Source organism: Ursus arctos, unplaced genomic scaffold (genome assembly GCF_023065955.2).
Source record: "Ursus arctos isolate Adak ecotype North America unplaced genomic scaffold, UrsArc2.0 scaffold_7, whole genome shotgun sequence".
In the NCBI taxonomy this organism is placed as follows: domain Eukaryota; kingdom Metazoa; phylum Chordata; class Mammalia; order Carnivora; family Ursidae; genus Ursus; species Ursus arctos.
The window spans coordinates 14094642-14109750 of record NW_026623089.1 but is presented as its reverse complement, the minus strand read 5'-3'; the positions used below and the strand labels follow the sequence as shown (position 1 = coordinate 14109750).

The window sequence follows — 15109 nt, the reverse complement described above, 5'->3', positions numbered from 1 at the left end:
AATTAGCCATCATCCTTCTCCGGTTCTGCTGAGACAAAGGCCAGCCCCTGAGTGTGGCAACCCTGCCTCTCTGCCCAGCTCTGCTCCCACCACTGCTTGACCTACGGCTTCAGCCACAGCAAGTGACTTATTTCCAGCACCCTGGGCACTCCATGCCTTTGCCCATGCAGTTGCCTCTGCCTAGAATACCCTCCCCAGCCATCCCTCCTTATCAAACTCCTATCCATCCTTCAAAACCTGGCCTCAAGTCACCTTCAGCAAGCCTTCTCTGACCCACAACCCCATCAAGTCAGTTCTTCTCTCCTTGGGGCTCTATGTGAGCCTGGTGAAGTTCTACTCATTCACCTACCACTTTGTGTCATTAATTTTTATTGTTTATACCTATCCCTAAATAAAAAAAGAGGGTCCTATTTACCCCTGAATCCCCTTGGCTTCACCCTAGACTCACAGTAAGTTCTTGATAAATACCAGATGAATGAATCTGGCAGAAAAGCCATTCCACACTGAAATACTGGAAATTGACAGAGACCACAAAAATGACCAATTTTTCTCTTTATTCTAAAACAAGTATATGTATTATATATGTGTATATATATATATGTATATATACATATATATACACATATATATACATATATATAATACATATATATATGTATATATATGTATACATATATCTCACTCAGTATAAAATGCATGATAATCCTTCATACAGTTTGAGCACTTAACTTTCCCAAAACTCTCTCTCCTGTTATATATTTGCAAATGGGTGCTACAGCACAGATTCTGGGGCCAGACTTCCCGGATGAGAATGTGGCTCAACCAACTCTTAGGTGTGTGCCCTTTGACAAGTTTCTTATTTGGATCTCAGTTTCCTTATCCCTCCAGTGGGGCTAAGAGTACCTACTATTAAGCACGGCTGACACAAGGTATTCCATGTAAACACTTAGCTCATTACCTCCTACAGCTGTTGAAATTATTATGACTTTTATTTCTCTTGAGGTCTCATTGGAATATATTTAGAGTTTTCAGTCCAGTCACTCCTTTTCTCATTCAAAATGCCACTTGCTACGTTCAAGAGTGCAAGAAAACAGTGGTTCCAATGAGGGCTCTCCAGAATGCATGGATTTCCTGGTATCTTCTTCATCAAGAGTTTATTTGAAACCCATAGTAACAGGGATCAATGAAACATTTCATAAACATGGGCTTTAAGAAACCTGCTGGCCTGTTCCGACAAAGAATGCAATCAATACTTATTTTCATACATTATTAACTGTATACCGAACGATAATGTGCAAAGGGTAATAGAAATAATAGTCGGCATGGTGCTTCTTAGACCATTCAGAGGGACGTAAAGGAAAGGGGTACCAGCATGGTGTAAGACAAATGAATAGCATATTAGGTCACCTTAAAGTGGGACTAAACTATGTATTCCTTTCTTTACCACTGTGTAATGCTATTTATACGACAACATGACAAAAAATGGCCCTAGGCATTCTGCTCTACTTTAGAAGCCTTCCATCTCACACTGAAATGAAAAAAGATACAATCCAGAAATTGCTTCTTTGGTTAATATTTCTACAGTTCCGCAGGAATGGTTTTAATAGCGTGCGTGTTCTGGATTTCGGTTGTCAATTAAGAACCCAACAGAATGCAGGGATAAATATTAAAATAATAGATACTGGCTTCTATTTCAACGTTAGAGGCCCTTTGTCGAACAGGGTTTTTTTAGGTGGAAGACAAAGAAGGAAAAACTAGGAATTAAGGAGGGAGGCAAGGAACTAGATACCTTCACGTTAAGACCCACATAAATGATCCCAGGTCTGCGTTTAAAAGTTCATCACGTAGCAGCACCAACAGATGCAGGAGCAAGATGCAAATCTGAATTCTTCCACTCACCGGCTGTGTGGCCCTGAGAAAGCTACTCAACCTCTCTGAACCCAGGTGTCCTCCTCAGAAATCAGAGATAATACCTAGCTTTTAGTGTAACCAGGGACCAAAATGAAATCATGCCCATGGATAAGCTGGGCAGTGCAGGGCACTCAGCAGGACTCTCCAGGGGTACTCCTCTCCCCACCCCTACCTCCCCTTTAAAGAGGGCAGGTCCGAAGATTACAGGGCTCTGGGACTGATGGGCAGAATCCCGGAGGGAACTGTGGTTTGACCAAAAATAGGCCATTTGACCAAATGATTAAAAGTCTGTCATATGCTAATGCTTGGACGGGGCGGACCTTGGGCCAATTTAGTACGAGTAAATTGCAATTGATTTTCGAAGAAATTGCTTGTTCTCTTGCCTTTCCTCAGCTGTGTCACACTCTCTCACACACAGCTGCCTTTGTCACAGCCAGAACCAACTGAAACACATGTCAAGGAAGATCTTTTTGAGGCGAAATGTTTCATAATACAGATCGCCGCATTCACGCACACACTATCAACACACAGCCACGACCAGGCAGGTACACGAATACATCTAAAACTCTGCGTGTGTATGTACATGTTTATATAGGTTTTTAGGGGACTCAAATTTAGAAACAATTCTGCACCATGGTTGTACGTTTCTGTGTGTTTTGCAACTCCCTCTGTGGTTGGAGAGCCATCCCGAGTCATTTTTATTTTTTTACAGCAATCTACTGTTGGAATAAAGATCCTAAAAGAGCACAGCCCTGGAACCTCCTCTCCACACACTCCCCAGCCCTATCTATGTAAATTCTTGGCTATGAAAAGAAAATGGTTAAAAGATCACAGAAGATAAAAAATCATAAGAATAAAGGTTAACAATGGCTGCTTTCACCCCTAATTTCTGATATGGTGATAGACCCTCTTAGAACATTAATTAGAATGGAAAGAGATGAAAGAAAGGCCCAGGGGACATAATAAATTAGCCCCTTATGCAAATCACCCATTCGTTTCCATCACTGACCCAGCTAGCTGAGTCTCTAAATTACGGGAAGTGGTTAGCTTCTTTAACAAAAAAATTCCAGATGAAAGATTAATTTTTTTTCTAATCTGAAGGCTGGGAGGGCTTACAGCAAAAAATAATTTCTCGCTTTCCCTTGCAGATGACTCTGAAGGGGGCCAAAAAAATATGAAAATTAACGTTCTGGCTCCTGGTTCCTGTTGCCAAACAGAGACTTATTAATTAACCCTTGTTCTGAAACAATTCCAAAACAGACAACAATCCCCTTAACTAAAGCCAATGGCTGTGGTCTCACCCTAACTGCACAAAAACCCAGAATGCCATCCCAGCGGGGGCACGGACCTGAGTAGGTAAAGGACAATTTAAAGGAGGTGGGGAAATGCCAGGATGTGGAGAGTTTCGAATATCAATTTAAAAACAAACACACACCTAATTTTACTTGTCATCACTGTCCCACACAATTTATGTTCTACTGCCCTAGAAATTTATGGAACTCTCAGTTTTCTTATCAGTAGAATAAAGGGATTGGACTAGAATGACCTCCAAAAGTCCTGCTGCATCTACAAACCAGTGATCTTATTTATCCCTTTGTAAAACAAACAAGGCACATCTGATCATTTAATTTGTTTAAATATAATCTTCTGACATGCACTGTGTCTACTGCACTCGCTCCTGGCTTCATTTTCTCTTTCCTATCTCATTTTCCCCTTGTCCCTGTTTTTCCCACTTCTTACTTTGTTTCATCTTCCTCCATGTATCCAAATGAGATGCCTTAAACACATTTTGGTTCAAATAAGGTGTATATTGAATAAATCATGCTTTATAAGTGTTATTAATGTGAAAAATGTATATACCGCGATCCCAAGTTTCTTTGGTCTGAAGGTAATGCTCGAAAGAAAAACAGTAAGTCCCAGAATAATTCAAGATTCAATATGCAGGTCCTTGGAAAAGGAAGGAAAATACGTGAAAGATCATTCTAGTTCACTGCTGTCATTTTATAAAAGGAGTGGCTGCCTCTTGGGCAGGGTAGACACTCGCCCAAGGTCACCTGGCTAGTGAGGGGTACAGTCAGAAGCAAGCCACCAGTCTCTTGACTCCCAGACCAGTGCTCCTTGGACCAAATAATCCTGATTTGACACCTTCTTTTGCAAATTGGTACTATATCCCAGAGAATCAAAAAAGGACATCCTTTGGAAAGAATAAGCTTGGACAGCAGAAAAATTAAGAGATGGCAGAAAGAAACACTTCTAAGGGCTAAGGAGAAGGAATGAGGACAGACCTACCAGCTAGAAATAATTTTGCACCTTGTAACAATCTTCGGTTCACGCAATTACCTGTCACTCATTGATGTTTTATCTCCCCTCTTCTGGTAACGGGACCAAGGGTCACGCTATGCAAAAATATTTGACTGTCTCTACCTTCACAGCCTTCCCTGGAACACTCAGGCCTTGGCCATAAGTATCGTGCCACTGGAGTGACCTGCTGTTTTAACCATGAAACTTCTCGAGGTTGACAGTTAATCTAAGTAACAAAATTTGCCTCTGGGATGTGGTCAGTGATACAAGAAGACATACATTCCTCAGGTCATCATGCAGTTAATCAGAAAGTATGTGTAACCTAAGACTTAATTAAAAAAAAAAGATGTGTGTGTGCATATATATATATATATATATATATTCATATATATACACATATTCATATATAAAGGAAAATTCTGGAAAGTCTCATATCAACATGTTTACAGTGGTTATCTTTGGGAGCTGTGACTAGAGGGGATTTAAATTTCTTTTCCTTTTTTAAACCCGTTTGTAATTTCTTACTGTTCTACAAAAAAATAAAATGAGGTGCTGAGGGGCTGGAGAGGGAGAGAATTCGAATCAAAAGTAGTGGTCTGTGAAAGTGAGATGTAAGGGTACTTCGCACTGCCTGCGGAGACTGACGCCTCTCCCGGGTTTAAGGCATGCCCTTCTCGGGGAGCAGTAATTCTTCCTGCTAGGAGGGGCGTTGGAGAGCAGATTTATGAGGAGAGGTTAGAAGAATGGGAATCAGTCAAGCTGAGAAGGGAAAGCTGATCACAAGAATCCGTCAGCACAGGAAGAGCCCCCAGCCCGGGGATCACCAGCTGCCACACACTCACCTCTGACCAAAGAGCGTAAAAATAGGCCCCCAAAGAACAGGGGGATTCAGAGCAGGAGTAAGGAAGACCTTCCCCAACGGGAAGTGAAGACTCAAATGGGGTTATTAAGAGGCAGGAACTTTCCTCCAGGCCCCTTTAGATAAAAGCTAGATTTTTCATGTTTGTCCACGGTAGTTTAATGAGCAGTCTTCCTGAAGGCTCAGGGCTGCCCTCCTTTCGTTGTTCCCTGATCAGGAAACAAGGTCTGCTGAAAAGAGCCCCGGTCTTGGAGTCAGGAGCGAGCCAACAGCTCGTGTGGCCGCGGCACAACGCTGAGAATGTCTGAGACTTATGAGGGGCCAAGAATGCTTCGGGGACTAGGCGAGTATTTTACATACAGCGTCTTCAAAGCCCCAAGAACCTGTAAGGGAATACCTTCATCTCATTTTACATGCAAGGAGCCTGAGGCACAGTGACCTCAAGTGAGGTGCCCAAGACAAAGCGAGGGGCAGAGCTAGGATGCACCCAGGTCGGCGGACCCCAGAGCGTGTGTTCTCTCTCCACACTGGCATGCACAAAGGGCTGGGGGCGCAAAGCTGCCCGGGGCACTGGTGGGACAGCAGGTGGTCAACCCGCTTGTTCGGACACAGGGTGGCTGGGGTGAGGTGGAAGGTCAGTTAGTAGAAGAATTTACGGAAGAAGACTGAAGCCAGACAGTTCTCCTAAGCACTGCGGTGCTAAGATAAGGCCTGCCAATGAGGAGGCCAGGTTGGATTGGGAGGAACTTGACACCAGGGACGCCAGGAGGAAGGTCAATGCAAAGTTCAAGTGAGAGATAAGATGGGTATATTTAGGGAATGGAGAGAGGAGAGCACAGCAGGTAGGCTGCAAAAGATTTGGTGATGGGTCCAGCGGAAGGAATGAGAATGGCAGAGGGGGTGGCAGGAACCCCAAGGCTTATAACTCGGGCAGACAATGCCATATGTGAGACAGGAGGCTCAGGGAAAAAAGGGGAGGGATGGTGAGATCCATCTTGGATGTGAGCTGGGTTTGAAGTAACTGAGCTACGTCCAGGCAGAGCTGCCCAGGACTCAGCTGGAAATGCTGGTTGAGAGCTCGGGAGAGGCTGGAACAGAGGGAACGCTCTGAGTCTTCAGTGTAAGTGGTAGCAGCGGTCCCAGGAATGGATGAAATGTGTCCAGAGAGCATGCAGAACAGAAAGAGGCTAACACTCCTCTAAGGCATTACCATGTTCTAGCAAAAGTCCTAGGGGCTACCCTCAAGCACCGTGGCCCTGGCCAAGTCACGTCCCCTCTCTGAGCTTCAATTCTGTAAAAGCAGAAGGTTAGACTAGATCTCTATGGCCCTTCTCTGATATTCAAGCACCCACGGTTAACGAGATGATTACTTAGAACCAGGAAGAAGGCTGGGCATACACCCAGCATAGCAAGCAGGTCCCCCAACTTTCCAGTGGGAAAGACAGACACATGCATAGGTCCTTTCAGTACCCTGTGATTAACAGCTATCGTGAAGGCAAGAACAAAATGCAGCATGAAAGCGTCTCCAGTGCCTGTCCGGGGAAATTCCAGGATGGCCCCCAGAGATGAAATTGGATCTAGGTCTTGAGGAACTAACAATGACTCCCCATCAGAGGCAAGAGCATGAGCAAAGGCACAAGAAAGTGAAGACACATGAAGTGCTTGGGGAATGGATTGCTCAGTGAGCTTGAGTGGACGGGGGGTGACGGGGCTTGGAGAAGGAGGGCGGGCGCACGCTGACCCGAGAAGGAGTTTACCATATGCCAGAACGGGAACAAGGAACCGACGGGGATTCTCACCTATTGGGACAACATGATTAGAGGGGTTATGGAGAGCCGAGGGGAAAGCAAAGGGCCACCACACATCCCAGTAGCTGGTATTTACAAACACTTCTCTCTCTTGTCCTGATTTGACAAGACAGCACAGGACCTTATAAGACTCTTCTTCAACATGTATAATTTTTAAGAAAGCTTTTTTTTTCCATAATGACATAAGTATGATGGCACATTAAAATGGAAATGCTAAACATGGCTAATTATTCACAGCATCATTCAGAAAAAGGGGCCATACACAAAAGAGCGTTTAGGGGCATGTCGTCCTGAAGCAAACTATTTCCAATTGTGTGGCAACTGATGTCAAGATCCGAAGGCTTCCTGGGAAGGTCTAAGCCACTCCTAGGACTTGGCAGGAAATGATGACAGAGCCAGAGAGCTAGACCTTTGTCTTTCACCAAGCCAGAGTCAGCGTGTCAAATCCTAATACCCCTCTTTCCCCACATCCATCTTGCTTCTTGTTTGCAATACCATCGGCCCCGGTTATTATTGAGAAAGGCCTGGCACCTCCTGACTCTTCTCTACAAAATCCAACCTCCCAATCAATGCTTTTAAACCCTGGAGCCCTCTTTCTCTCTGCCACAGAGGTGCTTATATCCCCCTCTGATCCTCCAATCTCAGGCTTTTCTTGGCACCTGCTGTGCTTTCAGAATTTCTGGCTACTTCACTCTCCCCCTCCAGAGAGTCAAAACACATGGCCAACAGGTTCACCTGCCTTCCAAATCGCTATTTACTTCTTGCTGCTTCTAGAACTTGCAGGAAGAAGAAAAGGCAAGGTTAAAGAGCACAGAGTCATGGCAGATGTGAACCATACGTGGTGGCTTTGTCCTCAGAGCTTCCATGTGCCCACACGGCTCTGCCCTCTTGGCTCCCGAGACGATGTTCCGTATTCTCTCCTCTCCTCCAACATCCTCTTGCACTGGCTCCCTCTTTCCTTTGTACACTCCCACTCACTGCCTCGTTCTTCCTGGTTGAGACCCCTAAAAACCACACTGGCATCAACCCACAACGAAGGCCCCTCCTTGAGCCCTTAAATGTGCTTTCAAGGCCACATGCTTCCACCGACACATTTCCACAAGGGTTGTGCCATTGCAATTCTCCAATTCTCGCCTGACTAGCCTGTTTGATTTCCTTCCTGCAGCTGAGGCTTCAGAACAGAGATGACAGGTTTGAGACTCTATCTCATTTTTGTTCCCTTCCTTGTTCCTGCCAGGCCACTGACAGCACCTCAATATGGCTTTTTAACTGGTGATCAAGTAAACAATGGCGAAGACGGCTGTGGCTTTGAGGAGTCCAAAGAAAATGGAAACACAAGAACGTCAAACATGTCTTGTTCAGTGAGACGATTCAGCTCACACTTAATGTATGTGGATAAACATTCACTTCACATTGGGCGAAGAAACCCAAATATGGAAACTCTGATTGCTACCATATCTGTAAAAGGCAGAGGCCCTGTTGTCCTGGTTTCCTCAGAGAGATTTTCAAGGCAGGAGAGATGTTCTAGAAACTCAGAATCAAACCACGAAAAGCAACATTTATCATCCTGCTCCTCTGTCCTTCCCTCTCCTACAAATGCCAAACTGGATAATATGCATTATTCAATGACTTAAAACCTCTCAAGGTTCCATTTGGCTTCCCTATACCCACTTAGGGAACACCGTCCCTGTCAGAGGTCAAAGCTCATTAGTGCTGGAACCTAAATTCAATGCCCTTGAGAGATAAAATGTAGCTCCAGACAAGGCCTTCCTGGCTCTGATTAATTCATTATGACTTCTGGGTTCTCCGCAGGACAGGTCTCACAAAGTCAGGGTCATATTTGCTAGGAAAAGAAACCTGGCTGAGAAAGGGATCCAAGAAAATGAACGAATGAAACTTGGTCCATATGCAGAAGAATTCCCAATACTCATAGAAGAAATCCAGGCAACCCAGGGGTATCTGAGAATGACCAAACCATTTTAACTGTAGAAGGAATGCGAGCATTGAAAACACGATAGAAGAGCACAGTGAAGGGGTTCTGGAGGTGACCTCAGTCTTCCCTCAGCATCATGAGCTATTAGAACGAGAGATTATTTACTCCCACGGTCTCATTATACCAAGAAAAAGAGAACACCGGAAAGGGAAACTGAGTCTGTTGCGGTCCTACAGTCCATAGCAGTTCTGAAATTAAAACCCAAAGGAGCCTTCCACCTTGCCTGCATCCTCACTCTCACCGTCCACAGGAAGGCTCGTAGCCCTCCAAGCACCAGCACAAAGACCAAGGAGTAAGGCTCCAGGGGGCAGGCAGCAGGCAAGAGGCACTGCCCCTCAAAGCACTAGGAAGGCCGGGTTCGCTCTTGGTACACCATGGGCCACATCCCAGCCCCGCTCCTATAGACCTGCCCCTGTGAGAGTTCAGATGTCTGTGCACCTTTCCTCCAGAACTTGAGACGCTGCCCCAGCTGGGCCAAGGGGACAGGGAGGGAGCATTAGTAGGGCTCTGGAGTGGAAATTATCATCATTATTATGGATAATATATGAATGCCTCTGATACTAAACTTATATCCCTAACCCAAAACACATACACACACACACTTCTCCTCTGAACCAAAAACAGAATAATGTAGAGGAATGCTTCTCAAGCTTCATGTGTATATGAAGCAGCCAGCCCAGGGATCTTCTTAAAATGTAAATTCTGATTCAGTAGCCCTGGGATGGAGCCTGAAATGCCACACTTCTAACCAACTCCCAGGTGATGTCCATGCCACTGGTCAATAGATCACACTCCGGGTAGCAAGGGGCAGAGGTTCAAAAGCTTAGAATTAAACAAATCTGGGTTTCAATTCTGGTTTCGCTAATCATGAGCTTTGTGATCTTGGGCTGGTTTCCTAACTTCACACTGCCCCAATTACTTCATTCCTAAACTGGAAATAATAATACCTAAGATGTACAGGAAGACTGTTATCTAAGTTAATGACAAAAAGTTCTTAACAGAGGGGCGCCTGGGTGGCTCAGTCACTTAAGCCTCTGACTCTTGATTTCCTCTCAGGTCATGATCTCGGGGTCCTGAGATGGAGCCCCGCATGGGGCTCGGTCAGTGCTCAGAGCAGTCGGCTTGGCCCTCTCCCTCTGCTCCTCCCCCTGCTAGCTCGCGCTCTCTCTCGCTCAAATAAGTAAATGAATAAAATCTTTTTTTAAAAAAAGTTCTTAACCCAGTGCCTGGAATATAATAAGGGCTTAACAGATGCCAGTTGCTGGCTGTCTCTAAGATTCCTGAGGGCAGGGGCGACATCTGTTTGGCTCCCTGCCAAAATCCCAATGGCTAGAACATAGTAGGTACTCAATGGATGTTTGTGAGTGAATGTAAATATCAGTATTTAAATAACCCCTTGGTTCTATGGCTTTCTGCAGGAAAACAGAAAACATTTAGAACACCAGAACACTCTACCCCATAACAAACCATCAGCTCATAGAATTCAGCATTCACCACCATGTACAACCACCAACAAAACGTATCATTTGTGATAGCTGCATACACTTGAGAAAATGTCTTAAGTGTAAACAAATAAAGACAACATCAGTCTGGAATCTGTATGTCATTAAGAGAAATTACTGCCTTGCTCATTATTTATGGGGCTGTCTGAATGCCAGTGTTATGAAAAACTTAATTCTGAAACTAAGGTCACTTCCAAAACAAACGTACAATCGCAAAGACAGACAAAACAAACCATGGGAAGCGAGACCACTTTTTGAAGGGCCACTGGGGCAGTAATACATTCTTTGATACATGCACACACTTGCTCAGGACAAATTAAAAATAGAATTAACAAATGGTAGAGTTGAATCTTTTCAATCAAAGGCAGACAAGTCAGTCTATCCGAAATTCTTCAACAATCTAAGATTATCTTCAGAAGTCTCATAATGTAAGTGGCATCATTGACACGGATCCCATTTGCAGGGAGGCACTGTGAATGGTATGTAGCAAGAAGGGAGTATGATTGCCACCTACAGACAGAAGTCTCTATGCAAGAGCTAGCCAATCATATTCCAATGTGAAAAAAAATTCAACCAAGTCACCTCCCTCCAACCTCTTTCAAATCACCACACCACATTACTTCATTTAGAATTACTTTCAAGTCATACAATCATCTCTAGGCATTCTGCCTCTTCATTATCATCATCCTATTTCTAATTTCCCAAAAACGCTGTGCCATTCAACTATCTACTTAGACGCTCTCTGAGAGCCAAAGGGAATGCAAGCCAATGGATTTCAAGCAGGCAAAGGCATCCGAGTGGAAGCATGAATCTGCTTACCTGGTATGAATGGGACCACCCGGAATATATCAGACAATCTGCTGTTAACTGGTTCGTAAGGGGAATCTTCAAGCAGATCATTTCCTAAAAACCACAGAAAGATAGGGAGGGCTTAGATCTGGAAAGCAGGCATATTCCAGAGAGTTTTTGTTACTGAATCTAAATTCTAATGATGTTATGATTGTGTAACAAAAAGATGCTGAAACTTTCAAAGGTCTCAAATGCATCTATTTGGCTTTGGTTATTTTGCATTCCCTCTGCCTTTGTTGTCCTTCCTCTCCCCAGAGTGCCATGAAAACACTGGAGAGCAACCCAGCTTGATCTTGCCAGAAAACTCTCCCACTCTTTGCAAAGGAATGAAATAAGAGAGGAAGGAGCCAGTGATGTCACCAGCCCAGCTTACCTCCAGGAGCCAATGGAAGAAAAGTGACCCAAAAAGAGGCCCCCTTTTCTTTGCTCCTCAACATAGCATGTGGCCAGAAAGCTGGGATCTGGCTATTAAACAGCCTCTGAAATAGGGTTTCATTGTAACAGGTTCTGGAGCAAAAGGCAGCTGAGAGGTCAAATCTGTATGTTACAAATGTTCGGTGTCTCAGTGGAGAATGAATTCCCTGGACGTCTGTGTTAGATTTACAAACACCAGCCACCTCTGGCACACAAGGACCAAAAAATTCCCATTGGAATGGATGGTTGTGACAAGTGGCCCTTTTTCTCTCAAAGCCACTTCTGTGTTAACCAAGGTTGAACCCCACCAGCTGGTTCAAGACTCAGCTAATCTAAGATGACAAATGGTTTTTCACATATCTGCCTTTGATCAGGTTTGAGGAGGGTAAAGATAGAATAGAGTCTACTGGACCTTTTATTCTTAATTCTTTATCTTATGTCAGAATAGATAGAAGGGACGAAGAAAGCGGAGAAACTCCGGACACGATTCAGGGCAAGTCTTTGTGTTCTTATCCTCTGAAGCTCTCCTTGGAGAGAAGTTGTGAGTCCCTGCCCTGTCCTTTAAAGGGCTCCTACTCGGATGCTCTGAGCAGGTTTCAGAGAGGTCAGCGGGGCCGTGGCGGGCGGGGGGGGGGGTGTCCCCCACCCCCTCACGGGTTTTCCAACAACCAGGCCCCAACAATGCTGCTCGGGAGGCAGCAAACACCAGCTGCCGCTGTCCCTGGGGGCCAATGAAAGGTCCTCATTCTGCAGCTGGGGAGAAGCGAGGAGAGGATGAGGTCAGCGGGACCCGGGCGAGGGGCCCGTCTGCCTTCGTGGGGCGAGGGGTGAGGGGTGAGGGGTGAGGGGTGGGGGTGGGGCGGGGGCGAGGCCTGTCGGCGCGTACCCTGCAGGCTCTGGTACATGCTCCAGTAGATGCGCAGGCAGTTCTTCTCCTTCTTCATGCCCCGCTTGCAGCGGCAGTTGTAGAGGGACTTCTGCTTGAGGGCCTCCATGGCGCTGCGGCACTCGTCCTTGGCCTCCAGGCCCGATGTCAGGCTGAAGTTGGTCTCCTTGCCCGCCACGCACTGCCTCAGCGTGCGGTACTTGGTGCTGCAGCTCTGCTCCTTCAGGCACTGGTCGCTGGCTTTCACACAGTCCAGGCGGTCCCCGCCGCTCACCTCGGCCGACAGGAGCACGTCTGCGGGCGGAGGGCAGGGAGCGTGAGGGCAGCCGGGCAGGGACCCGAAGCCTCGGGCTCCGGGAAGCGCGCGTGCCCGACCCGGCTTCTGGGGTGCCCTGCGCAGCCCGCGGGCCCGCCCCTCTACGCCGGGGAGGTGTTTTCCCGCCCTGGGACCTGGGGCCGCCGTCTCTTCCCGCTATGCCAAGCTTGGGCCGGCGTGGCTTTGCGGGCTGTTTGCGGTTTGCCCCGGCGCGCGCGCTGCCCACCGCGCGTGCCCGCCCCGCCGCTCCGGGGCAGCCGGGCGGGAGCCGCTGCTCGGCCTCTGGGAGCCGCTCGCTCGGCCCCGCCCGACGGAAGCCGGCGGCTTTCCGAAGAGGAGGTCGGCTGCGGGCAGGGCGAGGGGCGGGCGAGCCCGGGTCCGCGGCCCGCCGGGCGGGGAGCGCTCAGGCACTATTCGGGGAAAAGTTTTCCCTTCGAAGTTTACTCTCGAAGTCAATGCTCGCCCACACCCCACCTGCCCGCTGCGCTTCCGCGAGCTCCCGGGACTCGCAAGGAGCGCTGGTCCCGGGGCTGGAGGGGCTCGGACCCCTTAACCCCGCCAGGATAGGCCATTAAAAAGCCCAGAAAATAAAAACCAAGCACAAAAAGCAGCGGGCAAGTACCGCGCCATCACCTCCTCCCAAGCCCAGGGTGCTGAGGATTCAAGATCCTCCTCCCCAAAACGAAACTTCGCCCTCCCACACCCAGGCAACTGCGCTGCAATTTGGGGAGGGGGGGCTGCCTCGAGTACCCCCTCGGAAAGACTCAGGGGTTAGAAAGCTAGCGGAGGCCTCGACTTACCCAGGAGCGGCAGCGCGAAGTACAAGGTCGCCAGGAACATGGTGCCGGCGCCCAGCTGGTCCCCGCCCCCCCAAAAATCTTGAGCCGCCGCTGGGTCTCGCCGAGGGAGCTCAGCATACAGCGATCCCCGGACGGCCGCGCTGCTCTGGCCGCCCAAAGTTCAGCTCCATCCAGTGAGAGAGGAAACTCCCGGGTCCGTCCGCCGCCACCGCCGCCGGCGACTCAGCTCCCGGCTGGCGGCTGGCAAGAGGGTGGGAGGCGGTTCCGCTTTTAGGGGTTCAGGTCTGACCCAACCTGGAAGGGAGAGCGCGCTTTGAAATGAGAGCCGAGAGCGCTAGAACCTCCCCCGCCCCTCTGCCCTCCCCTGCTCCCGCCTTGGGGGACTTTCTAGCGCCCGGGTGAGGGCCCACCCCTAACCGGGTCGGGGCGCAGGAAGGGGGCGCGGGGGGAGGAGGCATGTACGTGTATTCCGGGGAGCCGCCCGCAAGGGCAGGGTAGGGGCTGGAGAGGTCGGACGCGAGCTCCCGAAGTCCAAGGGGTGTCTATCGGGTCCAACCCAAGAGGCTGAACGCAGCAAATAAATAAATAACGTTACTTTCCGAGCGCTAAGAGCGAAGCCAGCAGCTGCCTGGAGTCGAAGCACACGGCGGCGGCAGCTCATTCTCCAGCCCTGGCGCAGAAAGAGCCCCTTCCCGCTGGAAGTTCGCCGCCCCCTCCTCCAGCCAGCTCGCTAGCTCCGCTGCCGGCCCTCTTCACCCAAACCGCCAATCGCTGCCCCCGGTCGCCGTCTCCCGCTCCTCCCCGGGCTCGCCTCCTTTCTGAGGCAACCAGGCGAGGGAGAACCGTCGTCCCGGCTAGGGCCGAAACCCGGCTCACGCGCCCCTACCCGCCGCGTGTCCTCCGCTCCCTCCCCGGTGTCCGCGCCCGGCACAGGGTTGCCCGGCGCCCTGGACTCGGGCTCATCAACGCCACCGCCCGGGGCGAGCGCACCGGCCCGCAGCCCCGGAGCTCCAGGGCAGGTGCAGCCCCGAGCCCCGCGCGGTCCCGGACCCCAAAGTTGAGGGGCGCCTGCAAGAGGGGAGAAGGGGGTGGGGGAGCGGCGATGGGCTCCCAAATCCACAGAACGAGAAAACTCTCCAAATGCCACCAACCTGGACTCAATCGACCGTGTCCGGCTGTGTCGAGGAGCCAGTTTGTTTATTTATTTATTTATTTTGGGGGGTGTCCCCGCCCCTTCCTTTCTTTTCCGGGCTCACTTGTCTGCGCTAGGAAGAAGATGCGGTAATCTTCGAGAGCTCAAAGGGGCTGAGTTGGGCCAGGACGATTTCCGAGCGGAGCCTCTTGGCTCTCGGGTGCCGGTTAGGGATATTGGAAGCTGCGCGGAGGTTAGCGGGTTCCGAGGCCAGATTTCTTTGCCTCAGGACCCTCGGCCTGCTCCTGCTCTTGCAGCCCCATAGCCCACCCGCCAGC

General features: G+C 48.8%; 1 protein-coding gene across 11 annotated transcripts in view; it reads right to left on the bottom strand.

Moving 5' to 3' along the window:
* GFRA1 (GDNF family receptor alpha 1) overlaps positions 1-14833 on the bottom strand; it is a 203825-nt gene extending 188992 nt beyond the window's left edge. For 3 of the 11 annotated variants that reach the window (XM_026494207.4, XM_057308517.1, XM_057308518.1), the window contains exons 1-4: positions 14235-14341; positions 13640-13933; positions 12524-12817; positions 11194-11277 (exon numbers count right to left, since the gene is read on the bottom strand). In XM_026494207.4, coding sequence (XP_026349992.1) covers positions 11194-11277; positions 12524-12817; positions 13640-13679 — 418 coding nt within the window. In that variant the 5' untranslated portion in view covers positions 13680-13933; positions 14235-14341. Of the gene's footprint in view, positions 1-11193; positions 11278-12523; positions 12818-13639; positions 14410-14790 lie in introns of those variants that run through there. The other 8 variants (XM_044382180.3, XM_048218726.2, XM_026494209.4 and 5 more) reach the window with 8 other exon arrangements.
* Positions 14834-15109: the final 276 nt, after the last annotated feature.